A 23733-nucleotide genomic window follows, 5' to 3' on the forward strand; every position below is an offset into this window, starting at 1 on the left:
ATGTCCATAGGCCTTTGTTCCTAACATTTATTCTACAACCTCCACAACAACCAAAGAAATATTGGTAGCATATTTTTCATTAGCATAGTACTACAGTTAGCACTGAAAGAGTTGCTACAACCTCATTGCTACAGCTTCAGATTTTAACAAACCTGGCAGCTCTATTTCATCACAATATTTTAATGTTCTCTTTTATTTCCCTGTTTGTTTTTATGGAACAATTTAGTAATCCATCAAGGATGTATGTTTCTCAAGATTGCTTGAGGAAACCAAATAAAAGAAGGAACTGCTGCAGTGGGTAAAATAGCATCTGTTCACAGGCCACAGAAAGAGACTGGCTTTCTTTTGTACATGGAGTTTGTGGTAAGTATTTTATTTATTCAATGATCTTTCTCTTGTCTTTCCTCTATGAGCTCAGGGAGATATTCACAATCTCCCTCTTCAATTTCTTTCTAAGATTCCTAGGATTTCCATGGCAAAAAAAAAAATATTTTTGTTCAGCATCTCTCTCTCTCTCCTAAAAAGGGTCTGAAAAAAAGCTTAAAGTAAGTAGGTTTCTTTTTTCCTGCCTTTCAAGAGGAATAGGAAGTATATTTGGAAATGGATGATCCAGTTAAAATTCTTGCAAATTCTGGAATCTAAAGACAATGCAACTTTCGAACCCTAGCTTTGGCATTATAACTTTCTGTTTGTCCTACAATTACATTCTATTTTTTTTTCAAAATTAAAAATCCCTAGATTCCATTATTGGTTTTAAAATAATTCCATCTTACTTTAAAAACACTGGAATATAACACTTGACATTAGTATTTTTGAATATCTATTATCTCTTGGACATTTGAGAAGATGCTCTGTGACAAGCCCACATAACACTTCTGAAGGCAGTTTAATTTTCCTTCTTTTGTATGCTTCTCTTGCCTCTCTCAAAATGGTTCTGCATCTTCTAATCACGTGAGCTGGCAGCTGGTGTATAGCCAGGTGGTCAGGTTAATGTGCCCTCCACAAGTGCTTAAGTCAGCAGGCACACATATTTTCAATTCAGAATAGAGCTGGAAGGACCTTGTAGGTCTTATAGTCCAACCCCCTGCTGAAGCAGGAGACTTTATAACATTTCAGATGAGTGACTGTCCAGTCTCTTCATAAAAGCCTCCAGTGATGGAGCACTGACAACTTCTGAAGGACTGGTTACTTTTCCTCACTGTTAGGAAGTTTCTCCTTAATTCCAAGTTGCTTCTCTCCTTGATTAGTTTCCATCCATTGTTTCCTGTCCTGCCCTCTGATGCACTGGAAAATAAGTTGACCCCCTCTTCTTTACCCCAGACCTTCTTTTCTCTAGATTAGGCATACAAATTCTGCAAATGTTCTTCATATGTTTTAGTCTCCAGGCCTTAAATCATCTTAATTGCTCTTCTCTGCACTTTTTCCAAACTCTTAATATTTTTTGTAATGTAATGACCAAATCTGGACACCATATTCCAGGTGTGGTCTTACTAAGATTTTATAAAGTGGTACTAATACTTCACATGATTTTGATTCTATGCCTCTGTTTATGCAACCAAGGATTGTATTAGCTTTTTTGGCTGCTGCTGCATACTGCTGGCTCATATTTAAGTGATCATCTATTAGGAATCCAAGGTCCTCTCATAGTTATTGCTTCTGAGCCAGATTTTGCCTAATCTGGACTTGTACATTTAGTTTTTCCTGCCCAGGTGTAAAACTTTGCTTTTCTCCACATTAAATGTCAATTTGTTGGATAGGTCCCTTGTTCAAGTCTGTCAAGATCTTTTTGGATCCTGAGTTTGTTTTCTGGGGTGTTGGGTATTCTTATCAGCTAGTGTCACCTGCTGATATCTTCCAGTTGTTAGATTAAAATTCTCAGAATGTCTTCTCAGTGGACACCCAGCTTGGTAATTTAATGAGATAGTGACTTTTTTGTGCTTTATTACAAAAGCAGATTGCAAGCAAAATTATATAGTAGTTCAATTATAGCACAGCAAAACAGTAACTGAATGTCAGAGAAAAAGCTACTTTGTTGGATCAATGAGGGAAAATGACACCACAAGATCTAGGCAGCCAATAATTTCCTTAGTAATTTATTCAGCTATTTTTTTATTTTAGAATATTTTGGTATCTGTTTGGTAAGATTTCCATACAATGGCAAGGTTTCAGCCCTTTCTGCCTGGCCATCTTGCTCTGTATCAAGAGTGCGGATTTCTTCACAGATAAAAGTCATGTTGGGACTTCTAAGATGTGCTGGAAATGTAACAAAAATCCAGGTTTATTTTACCATATGTGGTAGTTTTGCAAATATGTGAAAACCATACTAGATAAACATAATAATAATGATAATAATGATGATGATGATGATCATGCAGAAAATACTTAAGGTACAAATATTAATGAAACCTGAAGCTTTTCTTTTAGGTATTATGGATAAGCCAATTGAAAAACAATTTGGGGCTATTCCTTCAGATAGTGAAGGCTGAGAAGATTGTACTTGCCAAGCAGTGGAAAGGAAAAGAGATGTTGAATGTTGAAGAATGGATTTTAAAATTGACTAAATTAGCAGAGATGGCAAAATTTATAAGAGACTGAAAGCTGTTTGTGGACTTTCTATGTGTTAAATCCAGTAACAGATGGTTAATAGAGGGATCTGAATTGATTAGCTTAACCTGTTGAGTGTGTGTGTGTGTGTGTGTGTGTGTCTGTAAAAGGGGAGGAGAATTTGTTTTTTCTTTTTTTCCAGTGTCCAGAAATCTATATGTTTAATGATAAATTTATTTGATAAATAAAACTTTTTTCTCTTTTTTTTATACCAATCTTCTTTCCTTTTTGTGGTTCCTAGTGCTGAACATAGGTTTTTTTTGTGTGTGTGTGTTTTGATTGTTTTTCTGGTTTGTATTTTATCTTTCATGATAAAACAAAATAAATATACTTAACAACAAAAGACATGTGGCAGTAATTGTAATTCAGACAGTAATCTGAAGTTATACTTATGTTTTTCTATGTATCTGATAAGTTTCATTAAAGTGCAGTTCTGCCTAAGGGCATGGAAACTCTTCAGGACTTGCTTGGATCTACTGATCGTTCCCAATCCTTTTTTCTCTCCAAAGTTGTTCTCAAAAGCTTTTCCAAGGGTTTGGTAAAATTGTCCATCCCATCTCTTCCCTTGAAAACATCCTTCAGTTCCAGACTCAAAAAAACACCATTTCCTCTGAGCCACTGCCCACACTTATTAATTCCCCTGCTACAGGATAGGAAAAAAAAGGATGTGGAGGATAAAAATCTGCAAACCCTTGCTGCTCATATTATACGTGTATGTGTATGTGCATATGTATGTATGTGTGTAAAGTCATCTTCTCTATCTGTCTCTGTTTCTGTCTCTGTCTCTCTGTCTCACACACACACACACACACACACACACGCACGCCCCTGGTCCAGGATGTCGGTCTATCCAGTTCCGTAGTCACCCTTCATTCATAATAATGCCTTTGAATGATCTTTTGAATTCTACATAAATGATGAAATTAAATTTTGCTTATCTTCTTTTGCATATGTGGAGCTTTTATGATTTTATGATACCGAGCCTCTTCCTACATTTGATGTTCTGAATAGCATCAGATACAATAAGCAGATTTACATTCCAACCCAACAAATAAAAAACAGAAACTCTTCCATGAATCGTATCCTTCATCTGGTAGTATTTGACACCTGCCTTTCTGGCATCAACAAAACTATTCTGGGAATAAACTAGCAGAAGAGGAATTATATCAGAATATTATTTTCATCCTTTTGTCTGTTCAGAAGGAGTGGGACTAACTAGGAGTCACTTAGGTGAATCGATCAGGATAGAAATGTGATGAATGAATGAATGAACAAATAAACAAATGAATGAGCAAATGAATGAATGATCCCTCTATTTGGAAAAAGGACCACTTCCATGGGAAATTTTAAGACATTGTTTAAAATCAGATTTCACAATAGTATAGTTCAAAACCTCACACCAATGTTTTTTGGCATCTAATGTGCTTTTGGGGGAGAAGAATTTGGAAATTGCATGGCTGTTTAAAATATATTTAACTTTAGATGACATCACTAGATCAATCACTTATGAGATTATTATGTAAATGTGACAGTTTCTAAAACAGAAGTTTGAGAGATATTGTGCGAATCCAAGCGCCTAACCAGGGTTTCTATAGATTCTGCAGTGCATATATATCAACTGAATTGAAATCCACAAATATTCTGAAGCAAAAAAATTGTTCATCCCTTATTTTCCTTGCCAGCTTTAATTAGAGAGCCTTTTTATCTTCTCATTGTTTAAAATTTATGACCTTTGCTGCCCTGCATTTATCACTTACATAACTTTTATATAAGAGTGATCTTTAGTTAATTTTATACTATTAAAAAAGTGACTCAGTGGAAAAGTTTTAGATATAAATACCCTTGGAAATAAATTACCTTGAGAGCGGGAAAGATCAAAATAACAGTATGAATTTTATATCTTTATCCTCTGAAGGCCACACTTGACATAGTGTAGTGCTGATTATATGATCAATGTGTAGAATTTGTTTAAGCAAATAAGAAGTCACATGGAGAGGAGAACTGGAATAAACTAGTGGCTCTTTGGGAGCTGGGTGTAAAAACCTTTCTATCTCAAAGTAATTGGAAAAACGATGAAACATTTTTTCAAAAGCCCAATCTCAAGCTCTAGGTTTTAAAGGATACTAGATATGTTTTTGAGACATAAGAACTCAGCTAGCTCAGAGAAAAAAATCCAATGTCTAAAAGACATTGTGGAAGGGGAACAAGTTCTATTTAATAAGATTGAGATTGAGTTGAAACTGAATTTACAAATGATATGCTATAAAAATGATATGGAAAAAGAAGCTATACTGGCATACAAAGGAAACTGGTTAATGTCTTAACTATTAAAAGTGGCATACAAAAAATAATCTAAAAATAACCTGGATAATTTTTATATATTGGATTTACAAACAAAATGTTAAAATTTTGAAGAATATCATGAGAAAGATTTAAAAAGTAAAAAGAAATTAAATTCTATGGCATTATTTGAATGAACCAAGGATTAAGATTGTTAGAAGTAAAAGGAAAAAATATAAAGTTGGTATATTTGAACAAGATTAAAATAGATAGGTTGTTATTTCTGGTAAGAGTTAATGAACTTTTGCTGACACCATGACAATACTTCATAAAATAAATAAAAATGGGATATGAAGAGAAGAGATTATTTGTTGTATTTTAAGAAAAGTTGGTAAGTTACTAAATTTATACTTCTTGGAATGAAGGGAGGAAGCTACTTCTTTATATTTTTCTTTTGTTTTACTCTATTCATAATTTCTTTTCTATCTCTTTCTATTTTTTCCTCCTTTTTATTTTCTGTATTTCCCCTCTTTTTATTCTTCTATCTGTTTTTTTTAGCTTGCATTAGTTTTTACTTTTGTACTTGCTTTTATACTCTTTAATAAAATTATTACATTTTTTAAAAATGAAAATTCAATTTAATTAGAGACTTGATGGAATCAAATTTTAAAGCATAATATTTGCACATCACACATTAATGCAGTCACCCACACACATTTTTATATATAAACACAAATACATACATGATATGTGTGTATGTAAATATGTATGGAAAAGTGCAAACAACTAATACATTAGATTTTATTTCTGTATGCCTTTGAGTCAGTTTTTGACTTCTGGAGACTGCCTGGACTAGAACTTGCAGGGGTTTTTTTTTTGCCAAGATTTCAGAAATAGTTTGCCATTGCCTCTTTCCTAGGGCTGAAAGAGGAAGACTGGACTAAAGTACTCTTTGTGTCTTTGTGTCTAAGGCAGAACTAGAACTCATGGTTGTCTTGTTTCTTGCTTGATGCTTTAACCCAGTGATGGCAAACCTTTTAGAGACTGAGTGCCCAAAAACTGGTCCTGCCCCCACTCCACCCCCTGCCCCACCCCCGCTCCACCCCATTCTGCCTGCCTGCAGGGCCACTCACTGCCTCCAGGGCCTACTGCAGATCGCCCAGGCAGCCCAGCAGCACCATGGCAGCCACGCCCTCTCCCTCTGTCCCGCAGCATCAACTGTGCATGTTGGGGCGTGAGGGCAGAGTCTTGTGTACACTATCTGGCTGCCATGTCCTTGGCTGTGCTGCTCTCCATGGACCATGCTCAGGGGCGACTCTCCTCCAGGGGGGCTGCTGGTGAGGAGGGGGTCGCGGGCAGAGGCAAGGCTGGGGCAATGGCACGCGTGCCCACAGAGAGAACTCCGAGTGCTGCCTCTGGCGCCCGTGCCATAGGTTCACCACCACTGCTTTAACCAATACGCTAAATTGGCTCATTGTAGAACATGGGTTAATATAATATTACAAGATTTCTTTTCTTACAATATCTCTAAGCTATGAGCTATGAGTGTGGGTACTCTGTGCCCAGCATCTTACAGGCAGCAAAGGCCAATCAGTTGTAATAAGTAATAACTATATTCTAACAGCCATCCTGACCAAGGTGGAAATTCCCTGAAAACTAAATGGAGAACAAGGATCCATTTGGATCTTCATTCTGTGAACATTCATTTTATGACTAAACAAACATTAGAGATATACCAAGATCTCTGGGTGCCTTTTTACAAGAAAACAGGCCCTATGAAATCTTGCCTTGAAATATATCATTCGTGAGATAGAGGGTGTGCATGTAACAATATTAAAGATTTAGAAATGATATGGAAAGATCAATTACAATTACAAGATTGAGATCAGCATCTTGCTTAGAATCTTTAGCTACAGCACATCCCATCTTAAGACAGAATTAAGAAGCTGGAGAACCAGAATTTTTCTAACCTTCAGGAATAAAATGACCAGCCACTACTGCACAAGTTTTAGAAGCTTTAAGGCAAGTTATTTAGCAGGTTTCTGTTTAACTTTAAATCATGTGAGTTCTCTAAAAACAACAGATTCATATTTTTCAGAGGATCAGAGGGCAGCCAGAGTCACCAAGGCCCAGCTGCATCTTTCATAAAACCTTCCACAAAATCTTTAGATATTGGGGAAACCAAATTATAGTAACAGCTGCAAAATCTAGTTAAATATTTGCTTTAGAAACTGGAAGTAGCTATATGATAGCATCAGCATAAATTATTAAAGTCTTCATATTTTAAGAGGAATATTTTAAACACTTATACAACTTTCCACCCCACCTCTAAAAGTCAAACAAGATATCTATTCCTTTAATATACAAATTGAACCTCCTTCTATTGGGATGGATATAAATAGAGAGAAGGAGTGAAACAGCAACTAATTAAAGGATTGCTCTGCAACAAGCTGCAATGGATTCTAAGGTAAGTTGGTAATCAGTGCAAGGGGGATCATACAAAATGCATTCCCATATGTTTTTAAAATAGTCTTAGCCAAGTTTTTTCCTTGATGTTTTCTCAATCTCGAAACACTGCACTGTTTGGGAGTGAATGAAATACAGACATTTTCATAGACATTGGTGCGGGATTTTGAAGTATTGTTTTTAAATCTTATTTTAAAATATTAAAAGATTCAATGAGAAGTGATCCTTTCAGGAGAAAACTCTTGCAAATTTCATGTGGGAAGGTGAACTCAGATTCAAATGATTCTTCCAGCATGGAGGGATTATAAGAATCTGTTCATTTCCGGGAGAAAATCAATGCATATTTTATATTAAGATCTCACATGCTGGAATTAAATATAAAAATATCTTCCTCTTTTTTATGGAATTATTCAAAAACTAAAGGTCTGGATAAGTTTAATACTATAAGGTGGCAGTTATTTCAATTACATCTTTTGAAAGTATGAAATACAGTACTTTTCTGATCTTTGTTTCAGATGTGTCTTTTACTCTCTGCTCTCCTCCTTTCCCTGATCATCAATGAGTCACTGGCCAATGATGTGAATATTAACTTTAAAGTCCTAAAGAAAACAATGGAGAAAAGCCTTCAACAACTGAAACCAGGTACCAAGATAAGCACAACGATGGAAAAATCCTCCTGCTCTCTCTTTTAACATCTGAGCTAGTGATGAGTTAAAAACTTGAGCAAGAGAGTCTATCACCTCAAAGGCCATCTGTTCTATCAATGAAAAACCATTAGAACTTTTTTCTCATATCAAATGAAATCTATTTCCAAATAATATAAAACTGTTGTATCTCAACTTTTCTCATCTTCTCTAGTTTAAACATCTGCAGTGCTTCCTCTCTTTACCTACAGATTTTTCCTTCCCAAGCTACTTAGCATATTGGTCACTGTCCTCTAGGCAGAATCCAACTTTTCAAATATTTTCCTAAACTGTGGTATCCAGACATGGGCAAAATAATTCTATCTACCTATGTTTCAATCTTTAAAACAAAAATGGAGTTGAAGCTGCTCACTTGATTTTGTCTGGGAAGAGAAAGACATGCTACAGTTACTGGAGAGGATTAATTTAATTTTTAAATTTGTAAGGCCACTCAATTCAAATGAATCTAGACAGCATTGTTACTCTTCATTTTAAGAAGGAAGGATTTGACTCTGGCAAATATTATTTATGTATGTATATATTTATTAGATTTTTATTCCACCTTTATTACTTTATAAGTAATAAGCCAATGAATATAACATAATACTTTTTCTCTTTTTCCCCAGACAATCCTTTGAGGTGGGTTCGGCTGAGACAGAGTGACCAGTCCAAAATTAGCCAATTGACTTCCATGCCTATAGCAGAACTAGAACTCAGAGACTCCTAATTTCTAGGTCAGCACCTTTAACCACTACACTAATCTATAGTAGGTATTCACAAGTATGAATAGCCTGAGGAGTCTACTGTTCTCAGAAAACATTAATCTCATTGTAATTTTTTATTTTCCTCTACAGTTCAGCAGCACAGATCAGGGGGAAAATATTCCACGGACCAGATTCATTACAGTTTATGTAGGTTATTCATCAGGGTTACAAAGCATTGAAAGCATTATACAATGCAAAAACAATTGTTTTGCACAACTCACATGCTTTAATCTACCATCATTCAGATGAATTTCAAGTTCCTCTGTTCAACTGGGATAATTTTAGAGTGTGCACAGAATGTATGGAAATATGTGATTTGCCTGGAATTTTTCAAAGGACTTATATTGAAAAGATAAAGTATATGCCCCCCCCACATTTCTTCAAGAAATATCAGCTGATTTTCTTTGTTTCTATTTCATTTCCCAGGTAATGCAAATAGTAGGAGTGTAGCAATGAAAGAGAGAGCAGATGAACAGCCTTCCAATAGAAGCCTTGATGTTTTCTATGGAACAACTATGAGCTGGGCTTGGTTTTCAGGCTCTGTCCTCAGTGGAGCTGTGTCTTACTGGAACAACTACTAATAGGGCTGAATATCCTTGCATGGTTTCAGACTGTTCTGCTGGCTACTACAGTCCCAGATGGGGTCCTTACTGCTATTATCCATGTGGAAACAAAGAACATTCCACTTCTCAGTTCTGGATTTTGGTGAATGGTCATTACTTTGAATCCCTAAGCTGGAAGGGGGGTTCATGGCGCAATGTCCCATCCAATTCTATCAACACTTGCTCAGGTGCAAGAGTATATGTTGGTAAAAATCAGTATGGATTAGGTAAGGTGGTCAGTGAACATAAAGCCTTGTTCATTGGTATGAATGGCAAGGAATACTGGTATAAACACTATGATGTCCTGACCGTTAATAAAGACTAACGCTCTCAGAGCATCTCCAATGTCAATTATGACCTAAACAAGAGATCCTACAGTGAGGGAGGCATGGCATTAGCCTCCAGCAAACTCACCAACAAAGACTGTAGAGCAGTGAAGAAGTAAATCACCTTGTCAGGAACGGTGATTTCTGAACATTCCTGGGATGTTGGCATGTCTATCTCTCAGAGCATCAGCTTTAGTATGACAGCAGGGATACCTAACATCGTTGGAGGATCATGGGGCATTTCATCAGAGAAAACCATTAACTGGAATAAGGGTTATACATACAGTGAGTCAATCACATATTCTGAAACAATTGAGATTGAAATCCTATCCAACCACAGCTGTGAATTGGTAATGAATGGCACAAAAACGAGGGGACAGGTTCCCTTCACTGCTACAGCCACCCGTTATTATTACGATGGAACCCATTGGAGTGCCACTCTCTGAGATGTCAGCTACAATGTAGTTGGGATAAAAGGAGGTTCACAAATTGAACGCTGTGTCCCGATTCCGAATGCTCCCCTCTGCACTCGATAGATCCAGAACGCCTGTGTAACTGTATTAGTTTGCAACAAGAATCCAAGTAAATTGAATTATTGTTGAGCCCTTAGAACAGTGGTTCTCAACCTTTTTAATGCCGCAACCCCAACCGGTCGTAAGTCGAGGACTACCCAACCAGTCGTAAGTTGAGGATTACCCAACCGGTTGTAAGTCGAGGACTTTCCCTGCCCGGGAGCGCCGTGCATGCGTGGTGCCGCCCCCTGCGCCAGCCAAGGCGTAGCTGGCCCAGCCCAAGGGAGGTAAAGCACCCGCTGGGCCCCACACACACCAGCAATCCTCCCTGCGCCCGCCGGCCTCCCACCTCCCACCCCTGGCCCTCTTTTACTTACACTTTTAGTAGTTGCTTAGCAGGGAGGGGTGGAAACTTCCAGACAGCTTGTCTTCGCTGCAGACAACTTGCAGCACCGTTTGCAGAATGGGACTTTTGGCGGGCTCAGCAGGGCAGAGACAGCCTGGACAATTCCTATTGGCTTTTGAAAGCCAATAGAATTAGACTCTATTCAAGAGTAAAAGGGAGTGGTACAGCTAAGGAAAAGGGGAAAAAATGGTGGACTGCGTTGTTTGGCGACCCCCGTGAAATGGTCGTTCAACCCCAAATGGGGTCCCGACCCACAGATTGAGAACCACTGCCTTAGAAGGATTCATTGTAAATTGAGGTTTGTAAATCCAAAAATAATGATTTGCACTAAGCTGATCCTTTTGCTTCATTGGTATCAGCAAAAAACCAGCTAGTTTTGAGTTCCTTTGAACTGAGTTTGCTATGAAGCAGTTCTTAGAAATTGGTCTTAGACTTTAATTCTACACTATCAATTCAGTATAAATGCAAATCATGCTCATTTGTTCATAGCAAAGAAATCTCCATGCAAAATAGTGGTGCTATATTATTTGAGCACTGTACTCTTGGGAACAATGCTTGAGGTTTTGTGAAACTGACTTTTGCCATTAAATGATAATCACTATCAAATCATTATTGTCCATGGTTTCATTATAAAGAAGCTCAGTTTAAGTTAATGTTCTTAATTCTTTAAAATTTTAAATATGGATCAGACTCCAAATACATAAGTCTATTTTTATCCTTTTCCCCAGATTTTTTTTTGCTTTGAAATTTGTCTTCTTCTGCTATTTTTCTGTTCTTTGATTATAATATTCCTATTCTTAAAGTATAATAAAGACTCTTATAAAGTATTTTACTGTAGTTTGAAAATTAATATTAAAGATCAACCATGCTTTAAAAAAGTAAATGGATGCACTTCTTCCATTATTTTTATCTGATACATTCCCTATCAATACAAATAATCCTGGAGTTATGGTCATTTTATAAATGACTGTTCAAAGTTCCAGCAGGGCTGAGCAAAAGGACTTATGACTGGGCCCCAGAGTTATGGCTATCGGAGTGCTCCCGTGGTTACGTGATCAAAATGTGGGTGTTTGGTATCCTACCCATACTTACAGCCATAGGGAGATTTTAATTCTCTCCCACCTGCCTATTATCCTTCCCGTCTATGCCCTTTTGGACCCTTGCACTCCATGGCATCTGCCACTCTAACTGACCTTCCCTATTGACCAAGCATGTTTGACCTAGCCCTTGGCGAGGCAACTACTGGCCACATGAGGCTTTCTTCCAAGGTTGTGCATGGCGGCTTCCTTATAAGACCTGAGGTCTATGTAGTCAGCAGCTGCCTTGCACAAGGCCAGGGTGAGCATGCCTCATCAATAACAGGAGCAAGGAGACAGTGAAGGTCAATTGGTATGACATGTAAGGTGGCAGAGGCCATATAGGATTGGGTGGCAAGGGCTACTGCACTTGGGGCCAGCCCCTGGGGAAGTTGGGGCTTTCTGGGGCAGAAGGGCTTCCCGGGATGATTTTGACATCATACCAAGCTATGCTGTTGAGCCAAGTTGGAGGGTACTGAGGTTTCCAGGGGCATCAGTGGTTCATGCTGCACTGCAGCTTCAGGGTTTTTTTTGTTTTTGTTTTGCAATCCCAGGGCTGCAGTGTGCCAAAAAGCCTCTCAGCCACAGCTTGGCAATCAACCTCAGAGTTGTGCAGTTCTGTGACTGCTTGCTGCTCTGCAAGGAAGCATTCAGCGTGGCAAAAGAGCAAAAATGCTGCGGGGGGAAGATAGGCATTGGGAGAGAATTAAATGGGAGGCAGTCCCTTAATGTGGAGGAACCATTGCTTGAAATAATAGGAAGGATCAAGGCTACCATACCTTGATTTGGGGCAGATCATCAACTAAAGACAGGTACAATTCAGTTAACAATGGTGAGCAGGAGTGCTGGGATGCCATTGCTAAGTGACATCATGTTTTGTGACTGCATTGCTTAGTGATGAAAATTCCAATCCCAATTTTCACTGTAACTTGTTTACTATGTGTACATGCACTTCTTGTTGCATGTCCATGAGTGAAATTGATCCTGGGCTGCAAAAGATGTGAAATTGATTCCTGCAATACAACAAATGACACCAAGAATTCATTCTTGTTCAGAGATGTTGTCTTTGGGAAAACTCTTGCATTAGAATGAATGCCATTAATGATGGCAGTTTAGTAATAGTAATAGTAGTAAGGTTGGAAGGGACCTTGGAAGTCATCTAGTCCAACCCCCTGCTCAGGCAGGAAACCCTACACCATTTCGGAAAAATGGCTGTCCAGTCTCTTCTTAAAAACTTCCAGTGTTGGAGCATTTACTGCTTCTGGAGGCAGGCTGTTCCACTGATTAATTGTTCTCACTGTCAGGAAGTTTCTCCTTAGTTCTAGGTTGCTTCTCTCCTTGATTAGTTTCCACCCGTTGCTTCTTGTCCTGCCTTCAGGTGCTTTGGAAAATAGCTTGATTCCCTCTTCTTTATGGCAGCCCCTGAGATATTGGAATACTGCTATCATGTCCCCCCTTGTCCTTCTCTTCGTTAAACTAGACATACCCAATTCTCGCAACCATTCCTTATATGTTTTAGCCTCCAGTCCCCTAATCATCTTTGTTGCTCTTCTCTGTACTCTTTCTAGAGTCTCAACATCTTTTTTACATCGTGGTGACCAAAACTGGATGCAGTATTCCAAGTGTGGCCTTACCAAGGCATTGAAGAGTGGTATTAATACTTCACGTGATCTTGATTCTATCCCTCTGTTAATGCAGCCTAGCACTGTGTTGGCCTTTTTGGCAGCTGCAGCACACTGCTGGCTCATATTTAGGTGATTGTCTACTAGGACTCCGAGGTCCCTCTCACAGTTACTACTATTGAGCATGGTGCCACCTATGTTGTACTTGTGCATTTGGTTTTTCTTGCCTAAATGTAGAACCTTGCTTTTTTCACCATTGAATTTCATTTTGTTAGTTAGTGCCCAGTGTTCAAGTCTGTCCAGATCCTTCTGTATCTTAAGCCTATCTTCTGGAGTGTTGGCTATTCCTGCCAGCTTGGTGTCGTCTGCAAATTTGATGAGTTCCCCATCTATCCCTTCATCCAAATCGTTGATGAAGATGTTGAAGAGTATTGGATGGCTCTAGTGGGATTGCACTTTTCTAATTTGGTCTGAGGTTTCTGCAAACAGGACCAATGGAATTATACTGTAATGCAGGGACCAATGAGCCAGTGGAGGAATTGTTTTTTTAACAGTTTCTTCTTTAGCAAAATACGTAACAGTTGAGCATCTGATTTTTAAGCAATTGTCACATACAAAATTTTATTAGTCTGATTAAGCTATATTTACTCCTTATGTATCAGTTCAAAAAAGCAATGGGGAATATGGTTTAAAGTTGAGAACCTCTGTATTCAGAACTGAAACATAAAACTAGGTCAAAAGTGGGTAAGCCTTTTATGGACGAGTGTTATATTTTTGGAGGGAGGGTATCAATAGGGGATAATATAATTTCCATGCAAATAGAATTCTTTCCCTGTTTGCAGTTAGGTGAAGGTAGTTGGTATATTTTCTTTTTGTTTTTAAACTATATTATGGCTAATGTGGATTTACATATTTTTCATTTTCTTTCAAAATGTTGGGAAACTTTTTAAAATAATTTTCAGCAGGTTCAGGAGAATTCTGAAGGATTACTTCACTCTGTACGTTACTTAAATAAGATTACTTAAATAAGTAGAAGATATCTTTTGAAAATAATCTTATTGCCAGAAGCTCCATTATAGTATCTGGTAACAGGGAGAGGGTCTCTGTATGGACTGCTGTCTTCAGGGAAATACTTGCATCCTTCTCTTTCAGGATTTAGTAAGGTGGAAAATTATCTAACAGTTTTTACTTGTTAATTGATTTAAAAGATCTTGATTTTAATTTCATGTTATATAAAGTATGCTTTATATTTACCTGTTTTTAGATAACTATTTTGTGGGAGGCCAATTATCTATTAGATAGATCGATAACCTGATATACTTCAAAAAACATTACTCTTGATTAAACTAAGGTTTAATCAATAACTCACATAGTAGAAGTGTGTGTTTGTATGCATGCACACAGATGTACATGCATGTATGTAGATTATTCAATCTACTTGGAACAAAGTCACTGTTAGTGCTCTGGCCACTGGAGAACCGTTTTTATTTCACCGTTCCCTAAACATACAGTTATCAAGCATGTCAGTTGTCTGCAATACAAAAACAAGGTAGTCAGTGTTATATTGTTTACTTCATACAATGCAAAAGTAAAGAAAAGGAAGACCTATATTAAGGCAAAGATGAGTCCTTGACCAATATTTGCTTTAGAAGCATTGTGTTAGTTGTCTAATCTGTTGTTTAAGTTTAAATCTTCTTTCTCTAAAAGTCTATGATGAAAAAATCAAGTGGTCTGGGAAGATATTTGACATTGCTATCTAATGTGCTGTTGGCCGCCATTAAGTAGAGGGAGGATAGCTCTGAGGATTCCAACTATTCCATGGAGCATTAAGCCCCAGAGCCAGCTATGAGTCCCAGAAACAATAGCAGCCCTCAGGAGTGGAAGGAAGAAAGTAGAATTCCAGAAAATCATTTATCACTTTGGCCTGTTGAATGGAGATGTGGTTGACTTGGTACCTGAAGTTGAGGTGACCTTTTGTTATTTTGTTCTCTGAACAGCTCCCTTTTTCAATGGATGATCTATTGATTAGCTTTTGGAAATATAGTATCTTGACTCATTAATGGGTCTTAATATGAACCTGTAGAATCTGTCTACAGCAATTTGGGGATATTTGATGTTGCTGGATTAAATATTCCGTCATCACCTATATCCCCATCTTTAGAAGCCTCAGTTTGGGAATAGCTGGCTAGAGTAAATGACATATTATTACTGGTGGGTAATTCTGGAATCACAATCCATGTCATTATTTCATGTGATCATCAGTGCATGGTGATCTGAAAGGTCCAGGAGATAATGGCAAATAGCCACAGCTGCTTTGCAGGGGATGAAGCAAGAGAAAAATGTTCTGCTTTCATGCCTCCAGAAGGGAGGAAATGTTATATAGTGAAGGAAGCATTTTTATGTTTCACTTCAGCTTATTGCGTGGACAAGAAGCGATGGTTGCCTGCCTGCTTCGCCTTCTATTTGCCTGCAATCTTCTGCCAGTCCTCTTGGCTGGCAAAGGTAACACTGACACTATGGTTTTAGAAGATGAAAGAGCCTGGGCAATCTGCTGTTAGATCCCATATATGCTGTTGAAAACTCTCCTCCTCAGTTTTCTTATGGGTACTCCTTCTTTCTTCTCATTTCCTCTCTCACTCCTGGTTATCTCTTACTGTTTTCTTCTCTCCAGCTTTACCAGCTAATAGTAGTGGCATGTCACTGAACTTACAGGTCTTCCAGGCAGGACCTATCTAGTCTTGTCCATTTCATTAAGAACAGGATATATTTTTCAAATTACCTTTTCAGAAAACTGCAGCTAAGGATTGTATGATTAAAGCATGTACATTTCTGAGATGATTTTAGTTGGCTCTTAATTGCTGTGTTGTAAGAAGAGGCAATGCTGATATCAAATTAAGAATGGAAGAATGTATTTTCCAAATTTTAATCCACCAGTATAAGATGAGATTGTTAATACTAATCGTTCTGCATTTTCTTTTTTCTCCTATACTTTCATCTTACTTTCCTTTCCTTTAGATCAAGATTCAGCTTCTGTCTATATTATGAAAGGCTTTTAACTTTTATATGTAGCAAAACACATTAAGGACATTATTTTTTAGAAATTTGCTTGGTAAATTGGATTTAAAAGATGTTTGAAGTATTTGTTCTAAGCCTTTTTTATGTCTATGAGATGTTGCCTTCTATCATGCTGATTAAAAGATGAGGAAGATTTAAGAAGTAATCTATTTCCATGCAGTTCAGCATATTTAACACAGCTGGGATTTCTAATGCACATTTCTAATATAATTTTATCTCCATTAAATATCTTTTGCTTGTTAATTGAATCTGTTTAGTGGGTCAATGCCATTAACTTCTACAGTTATTAACCACATATATTAGCTCCAGGCAAACAGAGTCCTGTTTATCTTAAGGCAAAGGAAGCTCCATATGTGCAGCATGATTACATTTAGTTCCGTCTCCAGGTGTCAAGGGAGCATTTCATTACAGCATTTGGATACAATTAGAACAACTTAATTAGGTTGCAAGCTTTGAAATAACAGATTTCCAGGGGTAATTCACTTTTTATATGCACGTAAGCAGATAACTTCTATAACAGAATGGGGCAATTGAACATGGCTGCCTTAACACACCCACTTCTTCTCCGGTACTCCACCATGGCGGACCCATCATGGGCAATTTTATTGGGCTGGCTCTCCGACGGCGCTCCTCTCCCACCACTGGTTCCACCAGCAGTCTTCCTCTGCCACTTCATCCTGGGCATCTCCAGGAGGGATATTTTTCCATGGCCATTTGGCTGTGTGGGACATTTAAACATATATCAGGGCAGCCAATCCGCAGGCTCAGAGATGTGTAGGACGTTGCTTTGATGTATATGCAAGGAGAAAAGAAAAAAAGGGGACTGGGGTGGTGGTGGTCAGGGGCAGTACCTCTCTCTCTCTCTCTCTCTCTCTCTCACACACACACACACACACACACACAAACACACACTGAAAGAATAAAAGGGAGCTTCCCCCCTTTTCCCCTTTTTTAAAACCTCTTCTCATTCCATCCACATGCCGCTGAAGGAAAAGAGCGAGAAGGGGGAGAAAGTGGGAAGTGGGAAGGATATGTCTGTGTGTGTGTGTGTGTGTGTGTGTGTGTGTGTGTATGTGAGAGAGAGAGAGAGGGGGGGGAAGTGGGGAATGGAGAGCATTACAGATGCAGTAAGGGGAGTTAAGGGGATTTCTCTCTCTCTCTCTCTCTCTCTCTCTCTCTCTCTCTCTCACACACACACACACACACACACACACACACACACACACACTGAAAGAATACAAGGGAGCTTCCCCCTTTCTCCCTTCTCTTTTTTTCACCTTTCCCCACCTGTCCAGGTGCTGGAGGGAAAGAGTGAGAAGGAAGAAAAAGCAGGAAGTGGTGTGTGTGTGTGTGTGTGTGTGTGTGTGTGTGTGAGAGAGAGAGAGAGAGAGAGATAGCGTTCCCCTTATTCTATTTGCAATGCTCTCCATTCCCCACACTTTGCTTCTCTCTCTCTCTCTCTCTCTCTCTCTCTCTCTCACACACACACACACACACACATTTCTCACTTCTTGACTATGACACAAAAATACTCGCTTTTCCTCACCTATTGCATCTCCCCCACTGCTGAGGTTTTTGGTGTGTGAAGAACTAGTCTTTGCCTGTGTTTCTGTGTATGTAAATCACCTGATGGACTGTTGAGAGAGCCAGTTTGGAGGGGGGGGTTATTTACGGTTATGGTTTGTAAGAGGTAAAATATATATATACAAATATATAGATTAGAAATTGCTTAATGACATATAATCTTAATAAACTTAACTAAAATTTTAGGAGTGTGTTTATCAATTATAAAATGGAGTAACTTAGGCTTTTAACTTTAGGGGCTTTGGCACATGCAAGATAAGCTGTTGTGGTTTAGGTTAAGAGAAGCTAGGCATAACCCAAGCAGAGGAAACACAAAAATAAAGATAGAGCTTATGTTAAAATAAAGGCCATGGTTAAACGGTTAAATGATGCAGGTACAACAGGTGCAAGGGGCCTTTTTCCTGGGAGTGTATGAACAAAATTTATTGTGATTAAGTGCTTCAGATTAGCATATGGGGGGGGGGAAACAGGTGAGCTTAAGTGCGTTAGGGGTGGGAGGAAACCAGTGTCGTGAAAAAAGTATAATATTTATACAATTAATTAATTTATACAATTAATGATTTTAACAATTAATCTCCTATGAGAGACTAAGACCACCAACTTTTGCAAAAGTTTTAAATCTCAATAAAACTCTGTTCCTGGAATCCCAAGTGAGTATTTGAATTTATTTATTTTTAAAATTCTGAGCCAAAACGCTCCAAACAGGTCTAATCCTTCTCTCAAAATTAGCCAGCCTATTTTGCATCCTCTCTTTTCAACCAGTGATTTCAAGATTCTCCCTTTAAAGAACTGCCTTTGAAGAAACCAGGAATCTGCAGCAATTGTTTCAACATTGTTATTTCTCATTAATATTTGGAAATAAATATTGGCTGTGCTTTATTTACAGCCATGTGGCAAAGCCAAATCGAGTTGTTATTAACCTTTTCATTACGCAGAGCGGAGGAGAGGCAGCCTGCTGAAAGACTGGGAAGGGAAATGCCCTGCCCCTAACCATCACCACCCCAGGCCGCTTTTTTTCTCCTGTTCTTGCGTAGACATCAAAGCAATGTCCCCTGTCTCCCAGAGCCTGAGGCAGCCCACCCCTTGGCATGTGGATTGGCTACCCTGATGCACATTTAAATGTCCCACACAGCCAAAAGGCCCTGGAAAAGTATCTCTCTGTGAAACGCCCTGGGAAGAAGGGGTGGGGGAGGAGCGCTGGTGGAGAGCAGCTGAGTAAGAATGCCCATGTTGGGTTAGCCATGTTGGAATGTCCGAGCAGAAGTGGGCATATTAAAGCAGCCATGTTCAATTGTTCTGGACCTCTTCTAAAATTTAATTCATGTACTTAGTTCTGAAAATCCCTTCTTTGATAACTACAGATCTTGTATTAGATGAATGATCACTTTTCTTGTATTAATTTTTCAACCAGTGAAATTCCAGACATTTTTAATATCACTGATGCAGTGAAAGATGTACTTTAGTTTTCTAAGATTTGCAGTTCCAAACTGGGGACTCAAAACAGGAACTGAAGCAATCCCTTAGGATGAGTAAGAAATAAAGATAAAAAATAAATGGTAGGATCTGCTGGGAAAAAGTGGATAATTCATTCCTTGGAATATCACCTCAGGATACACATATAGGATCACGTTTAGCTTAATCAGAAAAACAGATAGCATTGGCCTTTTCCTGTCTCAGTTCTTGGCAGAATTTAGAAACATTCTAGTTGGATTCCAGCCATTTATTTATTATTTTGTGATTCTGAAGTTTTAATACATGATTCTTTCATTTCAATTATAGTTTTTTCCCCTCCAGCTTTTTCTTCCTGTGTCTTCCCTTTTGTCTTTAATGGGAGGTCATATTCATCGTGCACGAGAGATGGAGCCATTGATGAGCAGCTCTGGTGCAGCACAACAGCTAACTATGACATAGGTGGCCAGTGGAAGCATTGCATTCTTCAAGGTAAGTAATCCAGAATCCTATCAGAAATGAGTAATCCAGAACTCTGTTAGAGCTATCTTCTTCTCTGGGCAATGGTTTGATAGGTTACATTTGAACAACTGGCTCATGGCTTCTAAGCAAGATATGAAATATAGAATTAACATCACAAATAAGATAGGGCTACTGTTAGTTACTGTTATCTCATCCCTTGACCTAATTGCTACTATGCTGAAGTGTCATTATGATAGATGGCTGGAGAGAATAGCAGTAACACTGTCATTAGATTGAAGTAGTTGCCTCTACAACATGCTGGAATCTGGGAGTAGTGGCACCATAAATAACTGGAAAATGCAGTGGTATGTGCCAGGGAGTCTGTCCTAAGTTCCCTAAACTAGTCTTGTTCTTAGATGTGATGGGGGGGGGGGGAAGCCCAATTGGCAGCAGTCAAATAAAAAATTATCTGCTTGAGTGTAATACTTCTATAAATAAATGGAGAGGCAGCAACATTTTTTCACCTCAGGTAGTAAAAGGTGCCAGACCAACCCTCAAAAAGTAGTCAGTTTATGTAATTTCTAAACCCAGTAGAAATCAGGAGAGACATAGAATAATTTGGTATTAAAAAGCATGTGATCCTGTCCTAATTCACAGTTTGAATTAGGAATATTCTGACTGAAACAGGGGTGGGCAATTTGCAATGTAAGCCATTTTTAGTAGCCTCTTGAACCCCAGAGATTTCATTGACAATATTCAGCAAATTGCCAAATCAAAGAAGCCTAATTTCACAATGTTTTTTTTTCTACAGGAGAGAAGTAATGTATAAAAATTCCAAAGTGTAGAAACTTCCAGACTGATTTAACACATTATTATTATGTAAGGATAATTGACAGATTCACAGACTAAAACTGATGGGAACTTAATAATTCAAATTCTAACCCAGGACCTAAGAATTATTAAAATGGTATCTACTTTAGGAATATAAGTAGTTCAAGCAATATGGAGGGTTTTTATATAAAATTAAGGGTTTGGGTATAATAATTTTTTTTTTTTATTGAGAATTTTTAACATTTTACAAAATAAATCCCCTCCCCAAACCCGCCCACCCACCCATACCCTCCCCCAACTCCCCAAACCTCCCTAACCCTCCCCTGAGCCTCCCAGAGTTGATTACAGGCTTATCCAAAATGTTTCAAAAGAAAAAAAAAAGAAAAAGAACTTAAAGCACATATAAAACTTAAAACACCTAAACAATCCTAAGTACCTTAAATTAAATAAATTATTTCTAGAAAATAATAATAAACACATTATAATATACTCTAAAAATCTTCTAATCTTACTTATAATATTATCCATCCTTCTACATAAGTTTCTTCCAAGACACAATTTTAAGCACTGCTTTCTTTAAACATCTATAACTACCATATAAAGTCTAACATAAATCATAAGCAAATCTAAATACATTTAGTTAAACAAGTTATAGTCCCTCCAAAACACAAATTTAAACAATCAAAACTTGAAACATTAGAACAAACAAATTATAGTCAATCAAAAACACAAGTCTAAACATTACTTAAAACTTTAAACATTAAAAACCCCACCCAAACACTAAACACATTGTATTAAAACTTAAAAAAGGAAAAAAAAAAAAACAAGACACCTTTATACTCATTTAAATCTTATCAGATTCCATCCAAGGTAGACAGTTTATAACAAATTCGACCCACAAAAAACACTATAACAAATTCCATCCACCATAAACACAATAGATAATCAAATCTTCATCAACAACAAGTTGCAACCACAAAAAAAGTCCTTATCAATCTCAATTGTCCATTTTCATTCTCCATTCATTATCATACTGATACCATCACTGTCAGCCTCGATTATCCATCTTCGCCATAAAGCTTAAAACAAATGCTTTAGGATCTGTCCTCAAAAGCTGCTCCAAATTTTCTGAGTCTCCCAACGACTCAGAAGCCAGTACATGTGGGGATTCCTTAAGCTCCTTATTCTGTTGGTCTTTTTCTTTACAATTATATGTTGCACAGATTTTCCTCTGCCCCTTCCTCTCAACTTGTTGACACCCCTCAGGCTGAAATTTCCCCTTTTTCATCTCAAATGACCCTTCCATCCTTGAAGATTGCTCCAAAGGATTTATAGGTCTTGCTTCTCCCGCAGATTCAGCAATCACTAGGTGTGAAATTTCATTACTCTTCTTCAGTTGCTGCTTTTCTTTACAGTTTTGTGCTACACAAGTTGTCTCCTGCTCCTCAATCTGAACATATTGAGATCTCTTAAACATGGGTTGCCCAATTTTAGAGTCTTCAAACTGTAATTCTACATCCTTTTCTTCCAAAGTTTTAAACTTAATAGATGGAGATGAAGATGCCCCCAATACTGAAGTGTAAAAATCTTTTGCTTGAGAAACAGTATTAAGTCTGTAACATATTCCCAGGTAATTCACCACCATTCCAATCGGAACATCCCATCTAAACAAAATTCGTCTCATTTTAAGTTCATTTGCTAAAAAAGCAAACTCCTTTCTTCTTCTTAAAATTTTAGATGGGATCTCCTTTAAAATTATAACATCTTGTGAAGCAATTTGAAATCTCTTCTTATAAAAAGCTTGTATAATTTCATTGCGTAAAGATTTCTTCCCAAAGTAAATTACCACATCTCTTGGCAAATTCTTTTGTACTGCCACCGCAGAATTAACTCTAAATAGTTTTTCAATTTCACTAAGTATTCCTTCTTTTTCTTTATTCAAAATTACAGCAAAGTCCTTTGCAACCATCTCTTTCAGATCTTCCTGCAAGGACTCTTCCAAGCCCCTAATTCTTAAGGCGTATTCCATTTGACCATATTGAAGCATAAGAATCTCGTTTTCCATTTCTTTTTCCATACTTTCAATTTTCCCCTCCATTAATTCCACTTTTTCAGCTACTTCTTCCACATGGGAATTCAACTTTTCAAGAACAGAAGCAACTCCTTTTAGAGCCAAAACTATGTCTTGCCTCAAAATCTTATTATTTTCTTCCAAAATCTTTTTCATTTCTGCCCTAATTTGAATTGTAAAATTTCCCATCATTTGTTGCATATCCTTCACAGTTGTTGGCTGGGCCACAGAGGATTTAGGAACTATGAAATTCACTGAACGCTTTGGAGCCATCTTAAAAAAAAAACTTTACTCCTTCTTAAAAATTACAAAAATTTCTTCAAAAAAAAAAAAAAATCATAACTCCCTCAAAGAAAAATCTTTAAGATAATGAGATCCAATCGTTAAAGTGAAAAAAAAAGAAAAGGGGGAGGGGAAACCAAAATGCCTGCCTTTTAAAAATACAAAAAGCAAGACAAAAAATCAGACCAAAACCAGAATACCTGCCCTTTAAAAATACAAGAGACAAAGCAACAAATCAAACCAAAACAATAATAATACTTCCAATTCATTAAAAAGAAAAAAAAGGAGAAAGTAAAAAAAAGCCGATCGCCACTCTAGCTTCCCCCCAAAAAAAAAAACAAAAACAAAAAAACAACAAAAAAAAAACGCTAGAAGGTCTCCCGATCGCCATTTACTTTCTCTTTCAACAAAAAAGCAAATAGTGGAAAAAAAGGACTATATTTAAAATAAAATCAAAAAAGACGAAAAATAAATCAATAAAAGAAATTAGAATACACACTCCAATCGTTAAAGTGAAAAAAAGAAGGGGGGGGGGAAAAACCAGAATGCCTACCTTTTAAAAATACAAAAAGCGAAACAAAAAATCAGACCAGAACAATAATGTTTAGAAAATTAAACAACAAAAATTAATAATACTC

The 23733-nt window shown here is 37.5% G+C and overlaps 1 protein-coding gene and 1 pseudogene across 2 annotated transcripts in view; both read left to right on the top strand.

Moving 5' to 3' along the window:
- LOC120314567 overlaps nt 1–10452 on the top strand; it is a 41321-nt pseudogene extending 30869 nt beyond the window's left edge.
- Nucleotides 10453–15714: 5262 nt separating this feature from the next.
- The window catches only part of LOC120314564, a 32285-nt gene continuing 24266 nt past the window's right edge, over nt 15715–23733 (top strand). For both annotated transcript variants that reach the window (XM_039357811.1, XM_039357812.1), the window contains exons 1-2: nt 15715–15843; nt 19795–19941. In XM_039357811.1, the coding sequence (XP_039213745.1) occupies nt 15741–15843; nt 19795–19941 (250 nt within the window). In that variant the 5' untranslated portion in view covers nt 15715–15740. The remainder of the gene's footprint in view (nt 15844–19794; nt 19942–23733) is intronic.

The sequence above is a fragment of the Crotalus tigris genome, unplaced genomic scaffold (genome assembly GCF_016545835.1).
Source record: "Crotalus tigris isolate CLP2741 ecotype Arizona unplaced genomic scaffold, ASM1654583v1 scf7180000018954.1357295, whole genome shotgun sequence".
Classification (NCBI taxonomy): domain Eukaryota; kingdom Metazoa; phylum Chordata; class Lepidosauria; order Squamata; family Viperidae; genus Crotalus; species Crotalus tigris.